This window comes from Apostichopus japonicus, chromosome 23 (genome assembly GCF_037975245.1).
Source record: "Apostichopus japonicus isolate 1M-3 chromosome 23, ASM3797524v1, whole genome shotgun sequence".
Lineage (NCBI taxonomy): Eukaryota > Metazoa > Echinodermata > Holothuroidea > Aspidochirotida > Stichopodidae > Apostichopus > Apostichopus japonicus.
In genome coordinates, this window is record NC_092583.1 from 14280938 (window position 1) to 14305626 (window position 24689).

At 37.3% G+C, this 24689-nt stretch overlaps 1 protein-coding gene across 3 annotated transcripts in view; it reads right to left on the reverse strand.

Moving 5' to 3' along the window:
* Nucleotides 1-796: 796 nt before the first annotated feature.
* The window catches only part of LOC139964678 (voltage-gated inwardly rectifying potassium channel KCNH3-like), a 117313-nt gene continuing 93420 nt past the window's right edge, over nucleotides 797-24689 (reverse strand). For all 3 annotated transcript variants that reach the window (XM_071966500.1, XM_071966501.1, XM_071966499.1), the window contains exons 4-17: nucleotides 22771-22928; nucleotides 21559-21790; nucleotides 19618-19778; nucleotides 16085-16289; nucleotides 15232-15441; nucleotides 13289-13488; nucleotides 12910-13016; nucleotides 10852-10994; nucleotides 9242-9347; nucleotides 7199-7313; nucleotides 6508-6737; nucleotides 5582-5790; nucleotides 4523-4620; nucleotides 797-3233 (exon numbers count right to left, since the gene is read on the reverse strand). In XM_071966500.1, the coding sequence (XP_071822601.1) occupies nucleotides 2742-3233; nucleotides 4523-4620; nucleotides 5582-5790; nucleotides 6508-6737; nucleotides 7199-7313; nucleotides 9242-9347; nucleotides 10852-10994; nucleotides 12910-13016; nucleotides 13289-13488; nucleotides 15232-15441; nucleotides 16085-16289; nucleotides 19618-19778; nucleotides 21559-21790; nucleotides 22771-22928 (2666 nt within the window). In that variant the 3' untranslated portion in view covers nucleotides 797-2741. The remainder of the gene's footprint in view (nucleotides 3234-4522; nucleotides 4621-5581; nucleotides 5791-6507; nucleotides 6738-7198; nucleotides 7314-9241; nucleotides 9348-10851; nucleotides 10995-12909; nucleotides 13017-13288; nucleotides 13489-15231; nucleotides 15442-16084; nucleotides 16290-19617; nucleotides 19779-21558; nucleotides 21791-22770; nucleotides 22929-24689) is intronic.

Below are 24689 nucleotides of genomic sequence, written 5' to 3' on the forward strand. Positions count from 1 at the left end.
TGTGAATTCATAAGGTAGCAATTTAAATTGTGCATTACGAACACTGTGTTACACATCATTTTGAAAAGGGGGCATGGCATGAACACTATCAGTAGAATAGCAATTACGGAAGGGAGGGAGGGAGGGAGGGGGGGGGGCACATAACATATGAGTAAACTTAAAGCTCAAGATGTTGCAAACCTCCTGATAAATTCTGATAGGGGTTTTCAAAACACGATTAAAACTGCAAATAGAAATTTCATGTGCCTCTGTTGTTCCTATAATGAATAAAAGAGGTCGCTCTTCTGATATCTTACAGGTTCTACGACTAGATGTAATAATTCATTGTGTTATAAATACAAAACGTAATACCGTACTTTATATTTTGAATGAAGAGAAAGAGTAACAACGGAACACGTTGAAAAGGCATTGCGGTATTTTGTGTGCCATCGGTAGACGCATTTTCTTGAAGGGTATGGCTTTATATTTCTGACCACAACCCCCCTCACCCCTCCCCTCCCCACCGAAGAAAAAAAAGACGAAATAAAATCGATGGCACCGACGACATAGCCTCTCAAAATTAAATATTTTGAATCACACACATGCACAAGAGAAAAACGAGACACCTTTAGGTCACGTACTGTTCTATTAATTACTGGATAAGATAATTATTATCTTTAATGAGCAGTCACTGTTTCTGTCCAGGATTAAATGTAGCTTAATTAAACGTTTAATTGGTTATTGAGGAGATTACAAGGTAAGACGAATGTAAACTTTTATGATGTACTAAATATGCTTATGTTATCCTGCAAAAAAAGGAGTACAACAAATCTTGGCACATTTCTACGCTAAAGATAATACAGATACAGCTACAAAATTGAGAGTAGAGTTTCTAACTAGAGTATATAGTGACATACAGACAACAGGGAGTTGTAACTTCCACATCACTCCCTGTTGCGTGAATTAACAGAATGTTTCAAGTGCTGTTAGTTGAATGGAAATGTACATCTGTTGGAAAGATTTCATACTCCTTAACACATCCCCTTTAAGGACCACCACAAGATCCTTCAATATTTCCAAATATATCGCTCTTTTTTCATTATTTAAAGACATCCTTGTTGTTGTTTATAAAAAGAAAAAGAAAAAGAAAAAAGACACACACCCACTTTTACCCGCAGGTATATTTTATGCTCGGGGTGGGGTTGAAGGGGGAGGCGGGTGGGGTTTATGTCTTGGTTCTAAACAAGTTATGAGGCACCTTAAAGGATCATCAGTCGTGTCTCAACTATGCTAGGTAGTGAAATAAAGGTCACGTATGCTAAAACTTAAATATATTTTGCTTCTACAATCGATAGATTTTCCTTCAATGCAGACACATAATCATGTTAACTACGCTTCGATATATATGAAGTTTTCATAACCTATTTGAAAGTAAGATTAATGTTTACGAATATTCCTGTAACTGAAATCAATTGCTTAAAAATTGCTAAAAATGTTCCATACCTTCTTTGACTTGCATTTTGTTTGGCGAAGATTTTAATTTCACAAATTGGTTGATATTTCTGTGAATGTAACTATAGCAACGCCAGAGTGAATGACGTCATCACCATGGTAATTGCAATCGTTACAGTTATTTTTTGTATTTTACACTACAAAATTTAGCTCATTTATCCGCAGAGGAAAATAAATTTTCTACAATACAGTTGCCTTTAAATGAAATTTCTAAATACAGAGAATATTGACACTCATTTCCTAAATTTCCCATTTTTCAACCAAAATATGAATGTTTATACTACTCTTATCACCTGGAAAGGAATCAAAAGGGCGCCACACACCGCAGGTACAATTTTGGGAAGATTTAAAAAGTCGCGATTTTGGCCAAAATCGGCCAAAATCATAAGGGTATAGCCTTACAAAATTGTCGAATTTGGGCCTAAATGAAAGTTCTCAAATTCCTGTCAGGAATATATAACAGGAATATATAACAGACTCCTTGCACCCAGTACACGCTTCTCTTGAGACAAAAGTGGCATTCGACGAAGCTATAGTCATTTAAATTTGAGATGAAATGTCGTCGAGATATGGTTATTAAATTTCATTTTTCCACCAAAATATGTGTGTTTTAACTACTCTTATCACCTGGAAAGGAATCAAAAGGGCGCCACACACCGCAGGTACAATTTTGGGAAGATAAAGAAATTGCTTCAGATTGGCAGTTGAATCTTTTGTGAGGTTTGACTACGTGTGATCAGTGGTTGATATTCTAGCATACTGGGGACGGTGGGTAAGGGGGAGGGGCTCTAATAACCTGTTAACTTGTCGTGTGTATGGCAATGCTGGTGAGAAGCAACATTCCGTTACCGCTTAGAGAGAGGGAGAATGAGGTTACCATGAAGCAAACAACCCACTCAATTCTTTTTTATCTTTCAGATTCTCTTGCAAATTGCTTAGATGGATTAAAGTAATGATTAAATACCGAATGTCGCTCTGCACCGCGATTTTGACGGTTTAATATATACCTTTGAGCACAAACGATGTGCGCATATTAGCCTCTATGGTGGTATGTCTATACTCGGCTCCAGAGACACTTTTACTGCAGAATACAACCGAGTAAATATTACCACAGTTGTTCTACTTCACTTATCTCGCTTCCACTATATAACCGATAGGCAGACACGATGACCCACCGACCTGTTGCAGGTTAAGTGCACGACACCCTCGCTTCAGCGGTTATTCGATTATTTCAAAATATATCGGCGATGCTAGAGGTCCGTACCGTCCTCTGAGTCGTAGTCGACCTTTAGAGGGTCTCCTTCCTTTTCTGAGTCTGATGATTCCTGGAATAGGACCAGGTTCGTCTCTTTGACCGGTGGTGCAGACAGCTTCTTGATGTCCCCGTTACTAGTAACGCTAGTCTTCAGTGCTACCGTTGGAAGAGGATTCAAGGAGACAGGCGGGATGGAGAAAGGCAAAGGTCCTCCGCCCAGGCTGGTCTCTAAGACACCGTCCTGTCGCTGTACGTGGACGATATCTTCAAACCGTGTAGGATGGTGATCCCCGTGGTCGATCTTCACCGAGAGCATCCGCGGTGATGTTGGTCTGAGGAATGCTTCGCGAGATGACCCCGAAGGTCCGTTTGGTGAAGGAGTGGGGCCATGGGTACTTTGGTTGACTGGTAAGATGACTTGGAGTAAACGTATGACAGACTTCAGGTCATTACTGAGATTGGAAACATCTTTGCTGAGGTGACAGACCTATACAAGGGAACAAAATATAGCCAGAGATTATATTAACCCTTAGAATACAAGGGAACAAAATATAGCCAGAGATTATATTAACCCTTAGAATACAAGGGAACAAAATATAGCCAGAGATTATATTAACCCTTAGAATACAAGGGAACAAAATATAGCCAGAGATTATATTAAATCTTTGTCTGATCATTCTACGTCTGTATTTTGTGACGTTATTCAAACAATTAAATCTTATTTTGAACTTCTCTCACAAATATATACACAAGCCACTTCAGGTGCTTAATAAACTGAATAACCTTAAACAGGTAACAGATGACGGACACAACACACAAAACAAAGGCCGTTATATCGAGGCTATATATAGTGACCAAGAGAAAACATCCCAGAAGAAAAGAGAAAGTCAAACATTCAAAACAAAGAAAAGAAAATCTGAAAAAGTCAGACAAAAAAGACATTTATAACTATTTACGAGGTATATTTGAGATTATTTTGGACACTCCTGAGGGTATTATAGCTAGTGTACATCACTAGGACAGCCCTCGATTTAACCAACCGGCATATTGCTACAACTTTGGCGTGAGAGGGAGATTTAACCAGTGACCACATGACCTGTACTGAGCTATCAAGCCCTTGGTTTGTGTCGACCCACATGTATCTGACAGTAAGGGGGCCGGGAGGGGAGGGGGGGTGGGTAGGGGTAGCCTGTCATAAACTACGGTTCCTTGTATACAGAATGTGACCATGGGGTTTAAAGAGAATTTCGGCCTTACTTTTTGTTTATAGTAATAATTGTGTTGTTGAGATAATACCTAAATTACTGTACCCATACAATATATACGCATAGAAACAGGAGACAGCTCCCCCACTATTCAAAGTGGCAGGAGAATGGTTCTCCCCACCCCCACCCCTCCCCTAGTTTTCTTATCTAGGGGTGCACTCAACAGCAGTTTTAGATCATATACAAATTGGATTGTCTTTCAATTAGCAAAAAGAGTACCAAGCATTCACATGCCCTATTTTCGCTTTATATGTCTCATACTCCGTCAAGTTTTCGACTTTTTGGGTTCTCAAATTCCAACAAATTTATGTGGAAAATATGTCAGCAGAAGTCACACCTCCAATACAAAAAAGACGATTTTTTTATAGAAATTTTGGTAATTTAAAATATCCCATCTGAGCCGACATAGCATTTAGAAAATTAAATTCTTCTAGGGAACATTCCCACAACCCCCCCCGTCCCCCTACGTTTCCCCTTCCCACGATAACTTCCAATATACGTCATTGCGTACCTGTCTATCCAACCTTTCCACGCTATTTCTCGTGTGCTCAATCTCATTTCGCAGTTCTTCTGTACAGAGAGAATCAATCGTTGATCGGGAACCTGTTTCTACAAGAAAATGAATAGAAGAAAATGAAAGTCATGTTGATTAGTGTTGCTATGAATACAAACACATCACTAACCAACCTTTTCAGCAATAGCAATTATTTGGGCTGGGCACTCATTTTGTTTAATTTGCTCCTCACAAGGTATAGTTTTCAGAGAGACCTGTGGAGACGGTTTGATGAACGGATAATTACAAAAACAGAGACGTCGTGGTACGCATCAGCAATTACGACTTCAGACGCCAACAAAAGAAAATTAAAAAAACAAATAAATAAATAAACAAACTTAAAGTATATAGAGAAAATATGCAAAGAATTATCAAAGTTTGTGAGAATTATATAACGTTTTACTTATTAGTAAGCTCAAGTGCATAATGAAGAAAAGATACTCGAAGGTTAGTATACTACACATTCTCTAACAACGATAATAGACAGCATTTTACTGGTGACCATTTTGTTATCATATAGCATATTTGGGTACAATACTGGTGGCCCTTATACACGAGAGAATCCCAAGACCTACTGATGTGCGTATTCTCGAACGACGGTACTTACCTGTCTCCCCCTCAAACCACGCACTTTTTCCTATTTATCTAACCAGCCAAACTCACTAACGTTTTAGTGCTGGCCCCACTTCCGGGTCATGACCCACTTCCTCTTGTACCCTTCTCAAGTAGAACACCTGCATTCGCGACAGAATTCTCTTCTGCAAGAATCGTGTCGGTTTGTCATGATTTCGATATTATCCAGCGCTGTGCACGAATGCGCAAATGAAAACCTTTGTCGGTAACAGTTGTGGTTGTAGGCTACTTAAAAGAATGAAGTGGGTGGTGGCCCGGAAGGGGGTCCATGGGGGTGTAGTGCTTAAAATGCTATCAAGTTTGACATACCCTTGGGTAGATATGGATGATAAGTCTGAAGGCAGGTAAGAGAGAGGGTTAAGTAAATATCATGCACACACTAACCTTGCGATAGTTGAGGGGCTGTATAGCTCGACTTCAATCTTCCGTCGACACTGCTCTGACCAAAATAATTCGAGGGTGGTTTACTGGGGTTTAGCGATAGACTTCGGTTTCTGACACTTTGGTGAGTATTTTTAGGGTTAGGGGTTGTAAAATCAAAAGTATTCCTGCGTAGACAAGTCGATGTATCGTCTTCAACACCGTCAACAATCCTGTAGGAATGAAAGCAGAATGGTTGTATATATATGTAAACAAAAAACAAAACAAAAGAGAAAAGAACATACAAACAAAGAAAGCCCAAAACAGAACAGACAAACAAACAAACAAAAGAGATGACACGAAAATAAAGAAAACATATTATACGCCCACTGTGTCTCTTAATAAATATTATCTCGTCTATTTGAGTAAAACTTTAATCCAACTAAACTGAAAGCTATGTTACTGGATAACGCTTTCGTTTGAATTATAAACAGAATCAGGGGGAAGAAATACCAAACACAACATTATGGTTATTATATGACTTTGAGAACAATATCTTATGATGTCTTCGTAGTAAGAGAAAGCGACAGAAAAGTCGATCAATCGAATGTTAGAGTGACAAATTTAAAATTGCAAGTGGTGTATTTTAGCTGCAGAGGGCGTTCGTCCAGCACTGTATTAAGGTCTGCCATTAGTGTTAGGGGGTGTTAGTTCAGTGGTGAACGCCCGGTGCCTTTCAATCATAAGGCCCCGAGTTCGAGTCACTCCAAGATTAATGTATGTCGTCCAGTTACAGAGTTGTTGACAATTGACAATTCATAATCATGGACGTTAAAATATGAATCTAAGAGTCGGTCAGTTTGCGGCTTTGATAAGCCAATGATGGCTTCTTTGCGAGTTTCTGCTTGCAGGAGGATCTAAAATATATACATTAGGGAACTATTCTTTACCTTGGACTTAGGTCTGGTGGTAGTGAGTTTCCCACTGAATTTGTAGCCTCTAATATAATGTGTTGTTTATCATCATCCAACCCAAATGTACAATTCTCCTTAGCACCGTTCTCTTTCTGCTGTTCATCTTCACTCGTGTCTTCATCTTCTTCACCCTGTATCTCAGAGATGGAAGTCAGTTGTACTGGTCGACTATTAAGGGCGAGGTCACAATATGCGTAGCTTTCCTCCTGATGCCCCACCCAAAGAAAAAATGAAGAAAGAAAGAAAAAAAAAACAAACATTGTGTACATTAGCGATCTGCACAAGCTATGAAACCAAACCCCCCCCCCAAAAAAAAAAAAAAACAACAAGAGATGTTACTATTTAGGGAGTCTATTTTTCCCCCATAGAGAAAAAGTTTATAGATTATCTTGCCATTTTTTATATTTGTTGACATTTTTTTTTGGACATTTTTGTAATGCAGGCAAACACAACAATTATCGTCTACATAAAGCACAGGCATTGTTATTAACATGCGCATGGTTGTTTTTATAACAAATTGAAATGCATTCGATTAAATGGAGCAAGCACAAGATTGACTTTCCAATGAAGAGATAGATGGAAGGGCTTAGTCAATGAATGGGGTTGGGCGGGGTGGGGGGGGGTGGGGGTGGGGGTGTTAGAGAAAGGTGAATATAGCTATACTCACGTCTGCATCTAACTCTCCGCCTTCTCCGAGGTTGAAGGTCAAATCTCTAGCTATCTCTGTTTGGAATTTTTGTTGATATTCAGGATAACACGAGAGCACTTCCATCAATTCTTGTCTTCACGGAAAAGGAAAACCAAAAAATAAAAAAATAGAAAGTAATATAATGTAAAAATAGAAAGTAATACGTAAATAAAATAGGTGATATTTATAAATGTCATGAATAATACATGGTTGTAGCAACCATTTCGATCATTAAGGTAATTTAAGAACTATAAATTAAGAAACCCACAAAAACTAATTGGGTTTGGAGACGATACTAACCTGTCTCTAGTCAACATGTGCACTCCAAATTTATACTTTAATCTAACAAATAAATAAGTAAACAAACAAACAAACAAACAAATAAACTAATTTAATATATAATATATATACAAATATATATATATATATAGGCTATATATAGGCTATATATATATATATATATATATATATATAAAAGTAACAAACAAAATATATATATATATAGAAGACAAAACTTCTGATTTCATCGGAAGACAAAATGAATATATTTCAGGAAACAGCCGGTGTAAATTTTCATCAACATTTGTTAATTCCTTGCATAAGCATCCATCTTAATCCTCAAAATTCATCGATCTATCCATTGTGCCAATAATATCAGTCTTTAGTACCACCTAAATATAGACTCTATCCTCATCCGGGAACAGAGTATAACATTTATTAAATGCTATGCCGATCACATCACCTGCAAGCCATAAATAATTTAAAATCATACAAAACAACTGATTTGCTCTCTTAACTCTGATAACCAATTTTTCTACATGATGATATAAATAAATCGTGTAGTCAAAAAGTAAGTAAAAAAAAAATAAAAAAAAAATGGAGAAAAAAGAAGAAGAAGCTAATGCAAAGGAAGTCACATGCTAATAAAGAAAACATTCTTTTAAATATCAGAATTTAACGTTGATTCATTGATCTTGCGCAAAGACACAACTGCGACAAAAATAGATCATCTTCACCGCCGGATATTAAAAAACAAAACATAAAACGAGTCATAGATTGAAAGTTTATCAATAATTGAGAGCTATTTTAGCATTGACAGGTCAGGTAAGGTTCATCAGATCTAGCGAGGTTGTTAGTGGGTGTAGGCAGTTCAGTTAATTGACGTTCTGGTTTTGTATCAGATAACATATATCTTACACAACAGTTACTTGATTCGACATCAAGCCTTAAAGTATTTCCTATCCTGATCAAGATTATAACGCTATATTTAGATATATAACTGATAGTTTAATATATAAAAGAGAGAAAGCTTAACAGAAGTGAGGCCATTATGTTTTGTTTCTGTACGAAAATATAAATTACGCTTCCGCTGTTCTTAAATTAACGATGTTCAAATGATAAAATACAACAGGGGAGATGTGAATATTTTTAGTTCTCAATAAGTAGTTTTGAAGTTTACTTCACAAATTACTGTCGCTTTTTTTGCAATTAGTGAACGCTTTGTGCTAAAGTTAGTTCATTTCTTGAAAACGGAAAGGTTGTTTTCTTCATATCTCAAGGGGTTTTACGTACAGATACTGTTCTGTTCCTTATATGCACTATTCAATGCCTTCCTATACGTAATTCAGTGTGTTAGTAATAATAAGTAGACACATACTCACACACATACACACAAAAATACCTTGCAATTCAGTGTGTTAGCAATAACAGGTCTCTCTAGACACAAACACACACATGCACAAATACATACCTTGTAATTCAGTGTGTTAGCAATAACAGGTCTGAAGACACATACACACGTACATACCTTGTAATTCAGTGTGTTAGTAATAACAAGAAGACACATACACACATACATACACACAAAAATACCTTGCAAATTCAGTGTGTTAGCAATAACAGGTCTCTAGACACAAACACACACATGCACAAATACATACCTTGTAATTCAGTGTGTTAGCAATGATAAGTCTGTATACACATACACACACACATGCACTTACACACTACACCTACACATACCTTGTAATACTTTGAAGGTCACAGTACGTTAATGCATGTATATCTCCTGTAGATTGTATAATGGCCTCGGCGTCATTAAGGTCAACCCCAAATAAATCTCCTTTACCTGTGAAAAGCAACATATATCATTAACAATAATATGAATAACAATAATAATAATAATATATGAAACTTAGAGGGCTCATAGAAATACTAAAACATTCATGTAACAAGTTAGATGATTCATCAAAATGTGATGGGTTCTTGCTCTCTTCAAGTTACAGGATTGGAACTTTTACCTGACAGGTTGAATTGCATTTGAATCGGTTTATAAATGATCATTATTTCTTGCCGAGGGCATAAGGAACTTATGTGATGCCGATGATATGTCTGTGCGTGTGTTTGTGCGTAAATATACGTGTATGAGTGTTTGTTAATCCTTGGTTAGAAACACTATAACTCAACAAGTATATGTTGAGTTAACTTCATACTTATAGTATGTGCATCCTATACAAGAACAGGTTTAGTGCTTTGTGCAAATGAAAAGGTAATTTGAGGTCAACAGAGGGTTAAAGTCTGATGACCTTGTAAACACGATAATTTAGAACATAAAACTTTCATGAAGTTCATGATTTTGTGCTTGACGCCACTTTGTTATGTTCAAAACACCTATTGGTTTTTTTGTAGAGGTCAAGGGTGATTTGAAGTGAGTAGAAGTCCAAGTTTGAAAACCGAGTAAAAAATGAGAAATCTGTAATCAACTTGATATGTGATATGTAGATCCACCTTATGAAAAAAAGGTTATCAGGATAATCAGGAATTTCGAAGCCTTTTGGCGGTCTGTGCAAGTTTTCCTTTTTAGAACAAACGTCTAAATTATAAGACAATCATTATTGCGTTACCTTTCGTGATGAATTGCCTACAATTGGCCCATTTCTATGATAACATCACTCAGTGAAAACGAAGAGTAAACTTTCAATCTAATTTAGCTCTAACTTTTCAATCTACAGCAAAACAAAATGTGACTATACCATGCATCACCTTAGAGAATTGCATTCTAAACTCTGACTAGCATTTCCAGATTATAAATATCCCAAATAAAAAAATAAATAACTCTATTTCGTTTGAGCAAGTGTCCATGAATCAAAAGGACATTAAAGAAAAGGATAATATTAGGATAAGTTACTAGTCTCATAAAATCCATAATGACGTGGAATTGAAATGCTGTTAGTATTGGCCCCCAACATTTATTAAAGGTTTTCAAAAAGTACTTTCCTTGCTGTCTTTTAACCATCTTCATGTGTGTTAAATAACACACAGTTAAATAACTAAGTAAGAAAAAAATCCGCCGAGAGTTGATAATAACATGTTTTTTTTTTTTTTTAAGTTGAAGCATGAATAAACATTATTTGACATTATTAGCATATTTGAAGGTAATACCGATAACAATGTGGTAGAAAACAAAATCGTACCTTTTTATGCGAATTTTAGCAGGAGTTTGTAATTGTATAACCTAATTATCAAACCCAACAGCCTTCTTTGACAACAATACAATAAAACAATACAACTTTGACAACAATACAACTTTGTTTCAGAAAAGACAACTATATGGATATATGAAAACTACAAACCTAAAATGGCGACCACCATGCCTTGACGTAGTATCTCCATGGAGCCATTGAGTAAGAAGTAAACAACATTTAAGGAGTCTCCCTGGTGAATAATATACTCGCCTGGGGCACAAAAACTGGTCTTAATTCGAAGAGACAATGACCTATTGTAAAAACGAAGAACAAAAGAAATTAGTGGCTTCGGTAGAATTTTAAACAACTCTCATAAATTATCGAAGTCGCTTGTATGCCGTATATTTGTAATTGTCACCCGAAGATTTGACTGAGTTGGGTTTCTTTTTACGAACGGGTGGTACTTACTTGTTTCCGTTCAGCATTTGCTCCCGCAACTAGCCTACCAAAGTTGGTTGACATTTTAAGCACTATAGCACCCTGACAAGCCAACTGGCCCACTTCCTGTTCCAAATCCTACCCATGCCGAAGGTATTTTGCAAGCTAGGTAGATTGGAGTGCATTTATTGAATGGCGACAGGTAAGAGAGGAACAAAAACTATGTTAGATTTACTTCATGTAAATTGTTACGGACTGCGCAGGTAATATAGGGGACCAACGCAGTTCCACTTGGCGTTTGGAAGACAAATTAAAACATTGGCACCGACTATACGTAACCAAAGGTCACCACAGATATATATGGCCTAGTTTAATTTTCAATATCAAGCCAGTGCCAACAGCTGCAGGAATACAGAAAACGAAATCACATAAGTTTTAGATTGGCTAAATGATAACATTTCGTTGTTTATTATCTTTTTCTATTTTTGCTTCAGGAAAGCAGTTTAATCACACAGTAACCCAGCCTTTCGCCTAGGCTTGTAAACAATATCATTGTTAATTCAATTACCTCATAATACAGTGTAAGCAGTGTAAGAGGTTTCTGTGAATATTTTATACGATATAAATTCGTGGAAGGATTTATTAGAGATTGCTTCTAATATGAATTTATGTCACGAGTCTTAGTGTTTAGTAACAGAAGTCACATTCGCACAGTCTCAATAAATTAATTTCCAAGACATAAACTCTTCTAAACAGAACTTTTTTTCAACGCAGTTAATGTTTATATTAACCATGTGCATCTGTGCATGAAAGCAACATTTATCAGAATGATGTATTTTTTTTATTGGTTTCATTCTTCTTTTTGAGTACGTGTTTCTATAATGTAATGGTTCGCTAAGTCGGTGATTTTTTATAACATGCGACAAGGACGAAAGGTAGAATTACGTAGAAAGGCAACATAGCTATAAAGTAGACACAACTGACGCAACCATCGCAATTAGTGTTATTTCATTGAGATGAGTGTCATGGTGTCATTCTTATGGAATTCGCTGCCAGTCCATCTGCGGGAAACTGATTCACATGAACAATTCAAACGTGCTATTAAAACTTACTTATTTTCTAAATGCTACACACATCTGAAAAGCGCATTGAGCACCCTTTAGGTTGGATTCTGCGCTATATATGACTAATTATAATTATTATTATTATTATTATGAACAACTCGTCCGAACAGCTAAGAAAACTGTCATTCCGTTTTGAGATATCACGTTTCAGATATCACGTTTTGAGATATCACAGATTAAATGTTTCTAAGAAATAGAAAAATAAAATATTGAAGCTTATGTGGCTCGACGATGTGAAGAAACATTAATTATGTGATTTCTCACAAAACGGAGTGACAGTTTTTCTTAGCTGGAGATGACTGCGATGAACAACTCGCATATTGTTTATTTAAGTATAGTAACATAAATACATATGAAATATACAAACCTTTACTCTTTCTACACCTATTTAAATACGATTAATATTCTTGCCCATGAAATGCTGTATATCTTAATACAGATATACATCAAGAAAACATGATATTAATACCTGCCCATACTAGCTTTGCTATACATATATATATATATATATATATATATATATATTAATATCATGTTTATATACACACACATATAATCCCATCAAAACATAGGTGCACGTGTAACAGATAATGTGTCGAAAAACCTGTACATTTAATAATGGTTTTCGTTTAATTTAACAAAGTTAATTTTAATACGGAATTACCGAAGGCAACCTTGGCTAGCATCAACGAATATGGGTAGACTAAGAAATTCCTTGTTGAGATGCATTGTTATATCCGCTCTGAGCTCCTCAGGGAATGTATGCAGCATCTGTATAAAATGAAAAGAATGTGATTTGAAACCAAAAAGGGCTTGTGAGGTCTTAAACGATGTCCCCGCCCAGCTCCTTCATCTCTTGATCGACTAGATGGTCATCTACCCGTGTAGGTTTCGACTGCATTGCATGTCAACATAATGGTGTAGCATCTACTAAGCCAAATTGACACATTTATTAATTTGACTGAGTAAAACAAACCAAAAACAATCAACGAAGAACTTATGAATGAATTTTTTTGTTTTAAAAAATTATTCTTAATTCTTACTTCAGTAGTATCGATGCCCATATTAACCGAATATGACGTCATAAAATATTCTTGCATCCGGGTTTTCAGAATGGGTGGGAGATCGTGCGATCTGACGAAGTCTTTAAGATCACGTAACCTCATGTGGTAGAGCGCCCTCCTTGAATACATACGTTGAATAATTGCCGTGACGTTACCAAATATTGCCGCGTGGCCCAAAGCTGACAAGAGAAAAAATAAAAATACAAAATACAAAAAAGTAACAAAGGAAGCAAAAGAAATCATTTCGGTTTTTTTTTTAAATACTAAATTTATCCTCCACAACATTTTCAAAGGTCGTCAGGAGCATCAATTCTAGACCTTTCTGCGATGATCAGAATGTTACAAACGCTCTTGACATAAAATACGAATTCATGAATAACTTCATTCTGCCTTTCGTTATATTTTAATGCCACTGTGAGTGTTTGAGTCGAAGTCCATTTTGAGCCCTTCCATGTTCGTATACCGTACCTATACTAAGACAGAGAACTGAACGTCACCGATATTTGTCTAAATGTCAAAATGTTTAAAGGTAGTTTAAGTTCAATCCACCATTTTCCAATTGGCATGTCAACGCCTGTCATTATTCAACGCATTTAATTTATTCAGTTCGATTGCGTTAAATGTTATATGTATTATTATATGTACCACATTATAATGGTGTATCATGGGATATGTCATCTCTCCATCAATGTTTTTTTAACCTCATCTCGTCACATAAAAGAGAACCATGCATGCACTCACTTAATAATCTTGCGATGAAGAAATTTATTCATTGACGATCCATTATTAAACATTGTCATTTATTAATGGCGTATAACGACTCAAGTGTCTGTAGCTAATATACACTACATATACAAATGCGTGATGTTTGCATATTCCATACATAAAATTGCACGGAGTACTACTGCGACTATTAATTTATCTTTGACAAAAGAAACCAAGAACGAGCATCACTGCGCGACAATATCATGATCCAAGGTTAAAACTAATATTTGATTATTAAGACAAGTGAAAATTCAGAGTGTATATTTGTACCGCTTGACTGCTTTTAGTAAGTGGTTTAATACGACGATCTTTGACATTTCGACTGAAAACAACAAACGAGGAAGCTTTCTATGATATAGTTACAAGTGTATGCCACATCAGTTGTACTTTCATGTCTCGTTTCAAAGCACTCGTACTGACAGTATGAGGGATCGGAGTCGTTGAGCTGTCAATACGAGTGCTTTGAAGTATATGATACGAGAGGACAGTATATAGAGTGGCATTACCGTTAGGGAATTGAACAAACTGGCTGTATAAGACATGAAAATTTACACATAGGATTTGAATATTCATGAGCGGGCAACCTACTTTAAGTCAATAAAAAGATTGTGAATATTTTTCATGAATGTTAACCTTATACTACAATTAACATTAATAAGATGGCTAGTAGCAATAATGTTTAAACTGTAACCGATAAACATGGTAATGCTGATGAATAATTTACGAGTGTTTTAATACGTCCAACAAACAGTGCCAACATAAAATTAACATTAGGTGTCAACCTACCTCTAATTACAGTGTTGATGGCGAATATTTATGAGGTTCAACCTACCTCCAATTACCATGAAGAAGGTGAATATTTATGAGGGTCAACTTACCTCCAATAACCAAGATGATGATGAATATTTATGAGGGGCAACCTACCTCCAATTACAGTGATGATAATGAATATTTATGAGGGCCAACCTACCTCCAATTACAGTTATGATGGTGAATATTTATGAGGGCCAACCTACCTCCAATTACCATGATGATAGCCAATATTCATGAGGGTCAACCTATACTTCCAATTACCATGTAGAAGATGAATATTTATGAGGGTCAACCTACCTCCAATTAGGAGTGATGAAGGTGAATATTTATGAGGGTCAACCTACCTCCGATTAACATGATGATGATGGTGAATATTTTTTCGGCATTAGTGTTGGCTGAGACATTACCGAATCCTATACTGGTTAGGCTGCTGAGTGTATAGTACAATGATGTTATGTAGCGGCTCTCGTTGGAAGGACCACCTACATAAACTTGGTCAGTGGGTGACATGGTGAAAGGTTGGCCTGTTCGCTCGCTGAGTTCAGTAAACCATCCTATAAGAGAGTAAAGGACAACGGTGAAACACAATATACACAATGTAACAAGTCAGTAGAAATGACCTTACATGAGTAGAAAAACGTTTCATGCAAATTAGGGAACTAGATTCACTTTAAAATAAATTTGGGACCAGAAACGTTTTGCACTGGATCAGGCTGTCTTTGCAAGTCACACCATTAATAATACATAGATAGATATATAAATAGATAGACAACTTGTATTCACCCGGAAAATATGAATAACAAAAATTGTGTCTGTAAACCACCGGACTTCATTGCGTCCACTCTATCAGCGACAGCAATAAAGAAATTAGAGGTCCTCTCGTCGTCCCCTATCTCCTAAAACGAGTGAGATTTAGTCCACCTCTTAATACAACCTAACATATACATGGATAAGGCTGGCAATAATTATAATAATAATAATAATAGTAACAAAAATTATGAAGCGTAATTTATATCGTGTATGAGGCCATGGAGTCTATAATGGACCCCCCCCCCCCCCTCCTCCTGTTTCTCCGCGCACTCGAACACAGCCCGATGCCCGGAACGGTTAGTCCGACCTCGCAGAAGATCATTCATAGAGCATGTTAATAGATATACGGTCACATTATTTAGATCTTTAGACTGATTCATGGCTTACCGTAGCTCTCATTTCCGTTCATATTTAATTCTTGCTCCCCGATGTAATACCAGAGGCAGCCCAACCAATGGGCTAATAAGGCGAATGCAAGCATAAAGAATGTCAAAACAATGGCGCTGTACTGTGAGTAATGTTCAATTTTACTCATAATCCGTAGCAATCTCATAAGACGAATTAACTTAATAAGCTGAATCGCTGGCGAATCCTGTAAAACGAGAAAAGAGAAGAAAATAAATAAATTGAAATGTAATGAAGAGAATGAGAGATAAGTCATTCATCGTATGCATGATAGATATGCTCGCGTCACACGGATCCCCCTCCCTCCCTCCCTCCCTCCCTCCCTCCCTCCCTCCCTCCCTCCCTCCCTCCCTCCCTCCCTCCCTCCCTCCCTCCCTCCCTCCCTCCCTCCCTCCCTCCCTCCCTCCCTCCCTCCCTCCCTCCCTCCCTCCCTCCCTCCCTCCCTCCCTCCCTCCCTCCCTCCCTCCCTCCCTCCCTCCCTCCCTCCCTCCCTCCCTCCCTCCCTCCCTCCCTCCCTCCCTCCCTCCCTCCCTCCCTCCCTCCCTCCCTCCCTCCCTCCCTCCCTCCCTCCCTCCCTCCCTCCCTCCCTCCCTCCCTCCCTCCCTCCCTCCCTCCCTCCCTCCCTCCCTCCCTCCCTCCCTCCCTCCCTCCCTCCCTCCCTCCCTCCCTCCCTCCCTCCCTCCCTCCCTCCCTCCCTCCCTCCCTCCCTCCCTCCCTCCCTCCCTCCCTCCCTCCCTCCCTCCCTCCCTCCCTCCCTCCCTCCCTCCCTCCCTCCCTCCCTCCCTCCCTCCCTCCCTCCCTCCCTCCCTCCCTCCCTCCCTCCCTCCCTCCCTCCCTCCCTCCCTCCCTCCCTCCCTCCCAAACAAGAAATAATTACCATACAGATGACCAATGTTTTACCGTACAATGATAAGAGCATAAGAAATCACTGTTAGTATCGCGGAACAACTTACTCCTTTACGTCATTTATGCGTGGTGTGTAGTATTGTGTTTCCGTGTAGATAATTAGTAGTGTTCTCAAACGCTAAACTACTCTAAGTATCGTATTCATTTAACATTTTAAGAACAAGCTTTATCTACAATATATAATTTGTGTGTATGTGTGTGTGGGAGGGAGGGAGGGGGGGGGGGGTTCACCGATTTAAACATATTGTATGCAAACAAAGGGTGATTGATAGGTAAGTTATACGGACAAAAACAAAAAGTTAGCATGAAATTGGGGTTGTACGAATGTAGGTCAATGACATGAGTGGGTTTGTACGCATTATAAATGGGCCAATGGGTAGAATGGGATGTACGCGTTAATGGCCAATGATAAAACAGGGTTGTACGCGTCAGGGCGAATGGTCGATCGGGGTTGTACGCATTATATAGGGCTAATGGTATAGAATGGGGTTGTACGCATCGGAGCTGGTGATCGAGTGCAGTGTACGCATGCGGGTCAATGTGCGCGTGGTTTTGTACGGATCACGATCAATAGGTAGAGTGGGAATTTACGCATGGCAGTTTTAAGGGGTAGGGTAGAGTGAAGAGGGTACAGTGGGGCTATACGCAGGCTGAATGGGGTACAACAAGGTTGTGAATGAAAGGGTACATGGTTATGTACAGGATGAAGGGTACAGCGGCAAAGCAGGCAATGTGCACAGGCTGCAAACCAAAACCCCAAGAAGATTAAAGCAAACTTTAGGGTAGAGTTACTATCCAATATGTAAGAATCTTTTCGAAACTCTTCAGACTATTCCCGTACCCTCTTAATCCCCCACCCTAGGTCCCACTCCTATATATGCCAACCCCTTCGTTTCCCCCACGTCATATTTTTGTCCGCATACCATAATCAAGCGTCTAAACATTCCACCCACGAACAGCACGCATGCCCTGTAAGATCGGCACTGCGCTGACCTTTAATGCAGTGTACATGAATACAATAGGCACACACGTAACCACCGTATACCTTTACCTATATATTCTTAATAGAGTTAAACACATAAACACACATGAGACTGTCAATCACACATGAACCCTTAACATTTTTATTTCATTGTTTTTTAATCCATTTTCTTTCGGCAGGTAACTCAAGTATACTTGTAGTTATCGCAAAAATGTCGGTTAATAGGAATCGGTAACCGGTCACGTTTTCTCTCTAATTTGCTGCTTTATTTTTCAAGTTAACCTTATGGGCTTTGTGGTTTAGCTTTATGACGTGTGCCAGTTAATGTACCTTTTTACACAATCTGTCGGTTAATTGATATAATTTATCTCCCACCGTGGACCTCTTAAGCCTTTAAGAATTTAAGTGCCGCTAAATTTAGACTAAATGTGGATGAACTTAACACATCAGAAATGTCTGATAATCGGCGTTATATTTTGGTTGTTGTAATATTTGAAAACCGACTAAATCCCAGAAGATCGATAACTTTCTTCATGACAGTGTTAAGAAATTCAACCATCAATATATCAAAATATTACGGAAAATACTTTATAAATTTCGAACCGTCTTAACGGTCTTGTTTGTAGCAATTTAAAATTTTGATTGATGTGCTATTCAATTCAAATTGCAAATAAAAAAAAATATAAAAAAATAAATAAAAAATATGAACCACAAGCCGGCCAACATCCTCATCATCTGTGATAGAGATTATAACTGTCATGAAAAAAAAAAATCCCAAAGCATCTAAGAAAAATGTGATTCTATCCAGGAGATATCACATGTTTAATCGGCTTCCTTCAAACATAAGGCTGAAGACTTTGAGCAAGTCTAACTATGACGTCACCGTAGAGCCACATATGTTTCCATTTGTAATGCCTTTTTTTTATTTTGTGTGTATTTTAATGTCTATTTTTGGTAATGAAGATGGGCTTGAAAATGCCGAAACTAAAATGTTGAATATTGCCCAAAAAACAACAAAAAACAAAACAAAGAGAAGGTAAAAGATTTCAGATGGTAGTGGAACTATGACGTCACAGATTTATACAATGACAGCCGTTAGACATGAACTTTATGTAAAGCATAGTTCTTCCAAACTGCATAATTAATAGTTTTCTTACCTGTTTGTGGGAGTTTTTCATCATATATATGACCTCTATTATATATAACCTAAAGAAAATAGTCGTGGTTCTATGTCTCCATTAACTAGATGAAACTGATTATTCTGAAACATTACCAAATGGACACTGATAAAAAAAATTTAAAAAAATAATAATATAAGTCATAAGCAAACATAGTAACTTCACATACCATTATGTTGCGTCGTAGCACCACTGAACTAAAATATTTTAGTTGATTTCAATCTCACCATTTCAACAAAACATAAAATCGCAAATTTTAAAATGAATATGAATAACTTTCTCATGTTTTTAATATGCAACTTGACTTGGTTCAAGTGTAAACCAAGTCCACATAGGAGGGGTGGGTTGGTTTGGGTGGGGGTAGGGTTGGAGGTGGGGGTGGGAAGGTGACAGAGAAGGCTGTAGCCCCGGGGCTCGGGTCAACAGGCAAAGTAATATTTGGTACTTACGGAATTTAAAATTGATATACTTTCAAACAAGTCAAAAGGAATGGCTGCAGGTAAGTCTATCAAGAACCAGCTCTGGAGATAATGTAAGGCAATAGAGCGAGGCTCGTATACAACTTGACCAGATTTACTGCAGAATGTTGTACGGAAGTTAATGATTATATCTGATGAAGAGAAAACAAAAGAAAGAAAAAAAAAGAAGAAAAAAAAAGAAGAAGAAAATAAAACAACATAAATTGTATTTTAACTTACTATTATAGATCGCACAAAACCTCTAAATATTAAATACAAATACATACCGTGTCTGGCCAGGCAGGTCACGTGTTTCAATGTTTATGCCGAAGAGAGCAACTTTCATTTAACGTTTTGGAAACTAAATTTGACCAATCTGACCAGAATTGAAATGAAAAGATGCTAGAAGTAAAATAATGGTCACAACAACAAACATCAACATATCTTATAAAGCCATCCTTTCCTGTGTCATTTTTTCTTTCTTTTTTTTTCCAAGTTATTCTCTCATTTTAAACCTTTTGAATGCCTGGGAATTAAATTCGAGGGATCGATTTAATCTTGAACCATTAAGTTTTTCTTCTGTCATTGTTTTGTATTATTCTGTATTATTTGTATCATTTCTAATTGTCAATTTCGCCATGAACATTCTTTGAGTGGTGTGTGCTCATTATAAGTCGTATTATTATTATTACTATTATTATTATTATTATCGAACCCTTCAGCAAACTCTATCAATGCTAATTTTATCGTCCTACTAATAATTAGCAAGGTAAACATTTGTAATATTTGGTATGACGTCAGAGAACGCTCAAAGATTACAAAAGAAGAAGAATATGTGAAGTACGGTATTGTAAAGTTAAAGCTATATACCAAATTGTTGAAATAAGTGTATTTTGAAGCCTTACAAAATCAGCTATTGGGAATGAAAGCTATTGGGAATGAAATTGACTTAAACTTGAACGCGGTGACTTATCATGACAATTATACAGAATGATCAAATGAAGTGGAAGTGGAAGAGGCTATTGGAGGATGGCGGGGTTGGGTCGATATGGGGGGGGGGGGGTTAACCCCCAAAAAAACCCACTTCCACAGTTTAGTTGAAATTAAATCAAGTGGACGGTTCTACCTACATACGGTGACGTACGGTGGCTAAATAGGGACATATAAGGAAAAAATAAGAGTCCCCAAATCTCAAAATTTTGACTATTTATCTCAAAAGTTTGACTAATTATCTCAAAATTTTTACTTTTTATCGCAACATTTTGACTTTTTATCTCACAATTTATTTTGAAATGGAATTATTATGTACCCAATGTTTTCTGTTGGAGTAGTCTACGAGGCAGAGAATCTCGTGATTATAAACATGGCGGTTTATTATAGTGCCTTTCACAAACGAACCCTTCAAAATGTTGCCACATTTTCCCCTAATCTTTGAAGACCTTTAGAGACTTATATATAGCTTAACCTCCCGATGACATGTTTCTTTGGAACAGACAATATCAACAATCCTTTAAATACCTGCCTTGTGTGGGGGAGTTTTGATAGGTCCATTTGTACATCTCCGATCCTCCCACGTACCATATACTACCGAGTCGAGGATACGTGTTCATTTAACTAATCGCGGAGGTATGGAAACAGAGTACTAAACAACCAATGTTCAAGTCAATGACGTCATGATGACGTAACTTATCATTGCAAAAACATACGAGTTATACATACGTTTGAAATGAGTTATAGTCCCTGATGAAATACATTTCACACCTTAGGTAAAATAGCTTTGATAACTGAAGATGCCTTGAGTGTTCCACTTTTTTTCCAACTCAATATTCTGTTAAAACAAAATATTCACAAAAAAAAAAAAATCCAATTAGCTTCAAAGCGTTTTGAATATTTATTTATTTGATATACTGATAAAATATATTTTTTATTTACCTGTAAGAAAAGTGATTTCCACCATTATATTTACACCGTTTACTACCAAAGTAGGGTTAGGAGATACCGCTGCGTAGTAGGGTACGACCACTGCGATATATAGGGTGGCTAAAAGTACCCACCAGTCCCATATAGATTTGAAAGTGCTGTAATGTAATACAATAAACCTCGACTTCTTCATGGCAGCTACTTTATACTCGGGTAAGTTGGTAGGTTTGGGCGCCAGTAACCTCTGGAAACGGAAGAAAGAAAACAAAAAACGTGACGAATAATGAACATATGACGTTATGTTTCGGTTAAGTCTGGTCAAATATGCTTGGCAACTATGACTGCGCATGCCCAGATCCTGTGTTGATACGTAAACATAAGACGGTGGAGTTTGTTTTCTGTGACGTCACAAGTTTATGTTCTTACAACTGCAGCAACTTAGTATTACGTCATACCCAAACGTTGCAATACATTTTCCTGACGGTATTCAAAACTAAACTCGCAGTTGATAATCCTTATTGGTAATTTTTTATTTTTTTATTTTTTTTATACCAGTGAGGTATTAATATGCCCTGTCGTTGGTGGATGCCTCATTCAATTTTGCCGCAGAGGAGACAACCATACGTTTTATCATTAGTAGATACCTCATTGCGCGTATTGCTATCAGTAAAAACTCATATCATTTGACCGTATGTATCATTACACGTTTGTCACGATAGTGAGTCATTATAACGCTTTCCGTTAGAGGATATATACCGCATTCCATTTTCTTCGTATAGAGGAGGCACCCATAAGTTTTGCCATTTATAGAGGACCATTACGCATTGTTTTTAGTATAAATACCTCATTTATTTGTCTGCTTAGCAGAGGCATCATTACGCCTTGTTCACAGTGAGATATCGTTGCGCTTTTATCGTTACTAGATGCCTCGCTACGCCATTTTGACATAGTATATAGTTATCCTGATACGGTTTTATCATTATAGCAAAGGCCTCCTTGCCTTTTGTTGTGATTACTGACCTCCCTATCTGGACACATCCGTGTAACATTAGTCATAAGGTTTATGGAGGTTTCACTATGATATGTTGTTCGTGGAGACCTCAATTTACGTTTGGTCGTTCGCAAAAGGCGCTATCAGTCGTTAGTGGTTACCTCATTAATATTTGTGGGAGAGGGTGCAGGGGTGGGGGCGGGGGGGGGAGGGATACCGTCACTTATACTTACGCTGTTGAGTTTTAATTTCCGTTTCTTTTTCTCCTGTTGTTTAAGATGCCCAGAGAGATGGTAAAGGACAGCTCTACTTCTCCTCCTGTTGTAGTTGTAGTTTGCCGGAGGGCCATCCACCAATGAATCGCTATCTGAGTTACTCTCATCCTCCGCATCTATTGAGAGATTGCATGAGAGGGTTTTTATCATAACACTAAATTCTTGTCATTTCCTTATCGCTTTCTCGCCTGACATCTGTTATTAGTTGTTGTTAAATGACGTCAGAGATTTTGCTATACTGATATGACTATCTGTCATGCGCACATGTTGTAAGCTAACTTTCCGTCATCACATGAGAGACATATATATTATCTAACATTGACAAGTATAAGCCAACCGTATATACTGCTACATTCAGTATATTTATTAACTTTCAAAAGTAAAGAAACATATTGTTCGCACCTAAAACTAATGAAACCGAAAAGAAACGTGTTAAGGCTTTCACCCATATCATATAAGTTAGGTGGCCTATAATCAACATTGTTGAAAGGTACACGTATAGGCTTGGCACTAGAATATGGTAGGCTATGTATTACTATATATGTATAGTGAAGATCTCTGAAACAGGTCAGGCGCTAATAAGTAAATTATTCACTCCATTCTATTGTTCGACTTTTACCCCGAAATTCTAAATAATGTAACTAGAATGTGTATGTATATGACGTCATTTTCGTGTTAATTATCTTGATGAAACAGTGCGGTTGTTAGCTATGCATACCAAGTATCTATTTCTTTCAAATCAAAATTGCATATTCCTCTTCAAAGGTTCCAAAAAAATCAATATCTCACAAATTCAGAAAATTTACTGGATTCTTTAAAGTCACTTTTTGTTCATGTAAATTGCTCGAGAAGTATCTAGGCTTATACATGCTTATAAACAGTGTTAGAAAATGTCCTTACAAATGGCTTCGCTGTACGACAAGTGATAACCAACGATCCCAAAACATTCTGCAATCAAATATTGACTGCATTTTCTGGAATAAACACTACTCTAACAAACCGCAAAATTATGAATTCCCCATTTCAGGGGGATTTAAAACTTGATCGATATATTGCATTAAATACTACTATGTGTGGCACATATGTAACCATCATGAGGAATCTATAGAATGAATACATAAATAAAAGTCGCCTCGTGTTCATGATGTGACTATGATTATAAACACATGAGTGCACGGGAATCATAATTCCAAACATGTCACGTGATTGCATCATTAATATTCATGATTTATAAGATATGTATCGTTCTTGCTATCCGATGTATAATTAACACACATTTGACTTGACTATATCACCATAATTAATTATGCTGAAATAAGTAAAAATATGGTGGAGTTAATTTGCATTTTGAGAGTTTTGAGAGTGAGAAAGTATACAATAGCTGCTGTACGTGACCTATATGATTAAGTTTAAGTTTAGTTTAGGCTTATAGATGTGGGCAAGAAAGAAGCAATGTATAACTATACATTCCTCTTTGGTTTGATCTCTATAGATAAAATATACAAAGTAATGTGTGATTAGTAGGCACAAATTGGTCGGGAGAGGGGGGGGGGGTGGGATCCAAATATCCCCGATTTATTTAAGTAAGGGGTTAATTTTTATGGAAGGTCCGGGGGAATGAATGTTTCACAAAGGGAGGATAGGTGTGACCTTTGGGTCACTTAAGTCGAAAATTTGGACGTCAAAATGTTGCATTCTGAGGCATATTATGAATATTAATCATTCTATAACTAAGCTCTAAACGCAATGTTATGCTAATATATAGCCTACTCTTGGTTGTGTTTGTGTGAGGTTGAAAAGAGGGCGTACACTCTTAGCCCGGTGGTCTAAAGGTGCGGAGGCGTACCCCCCCCCACCCGTGTTGCGCATACAACTGC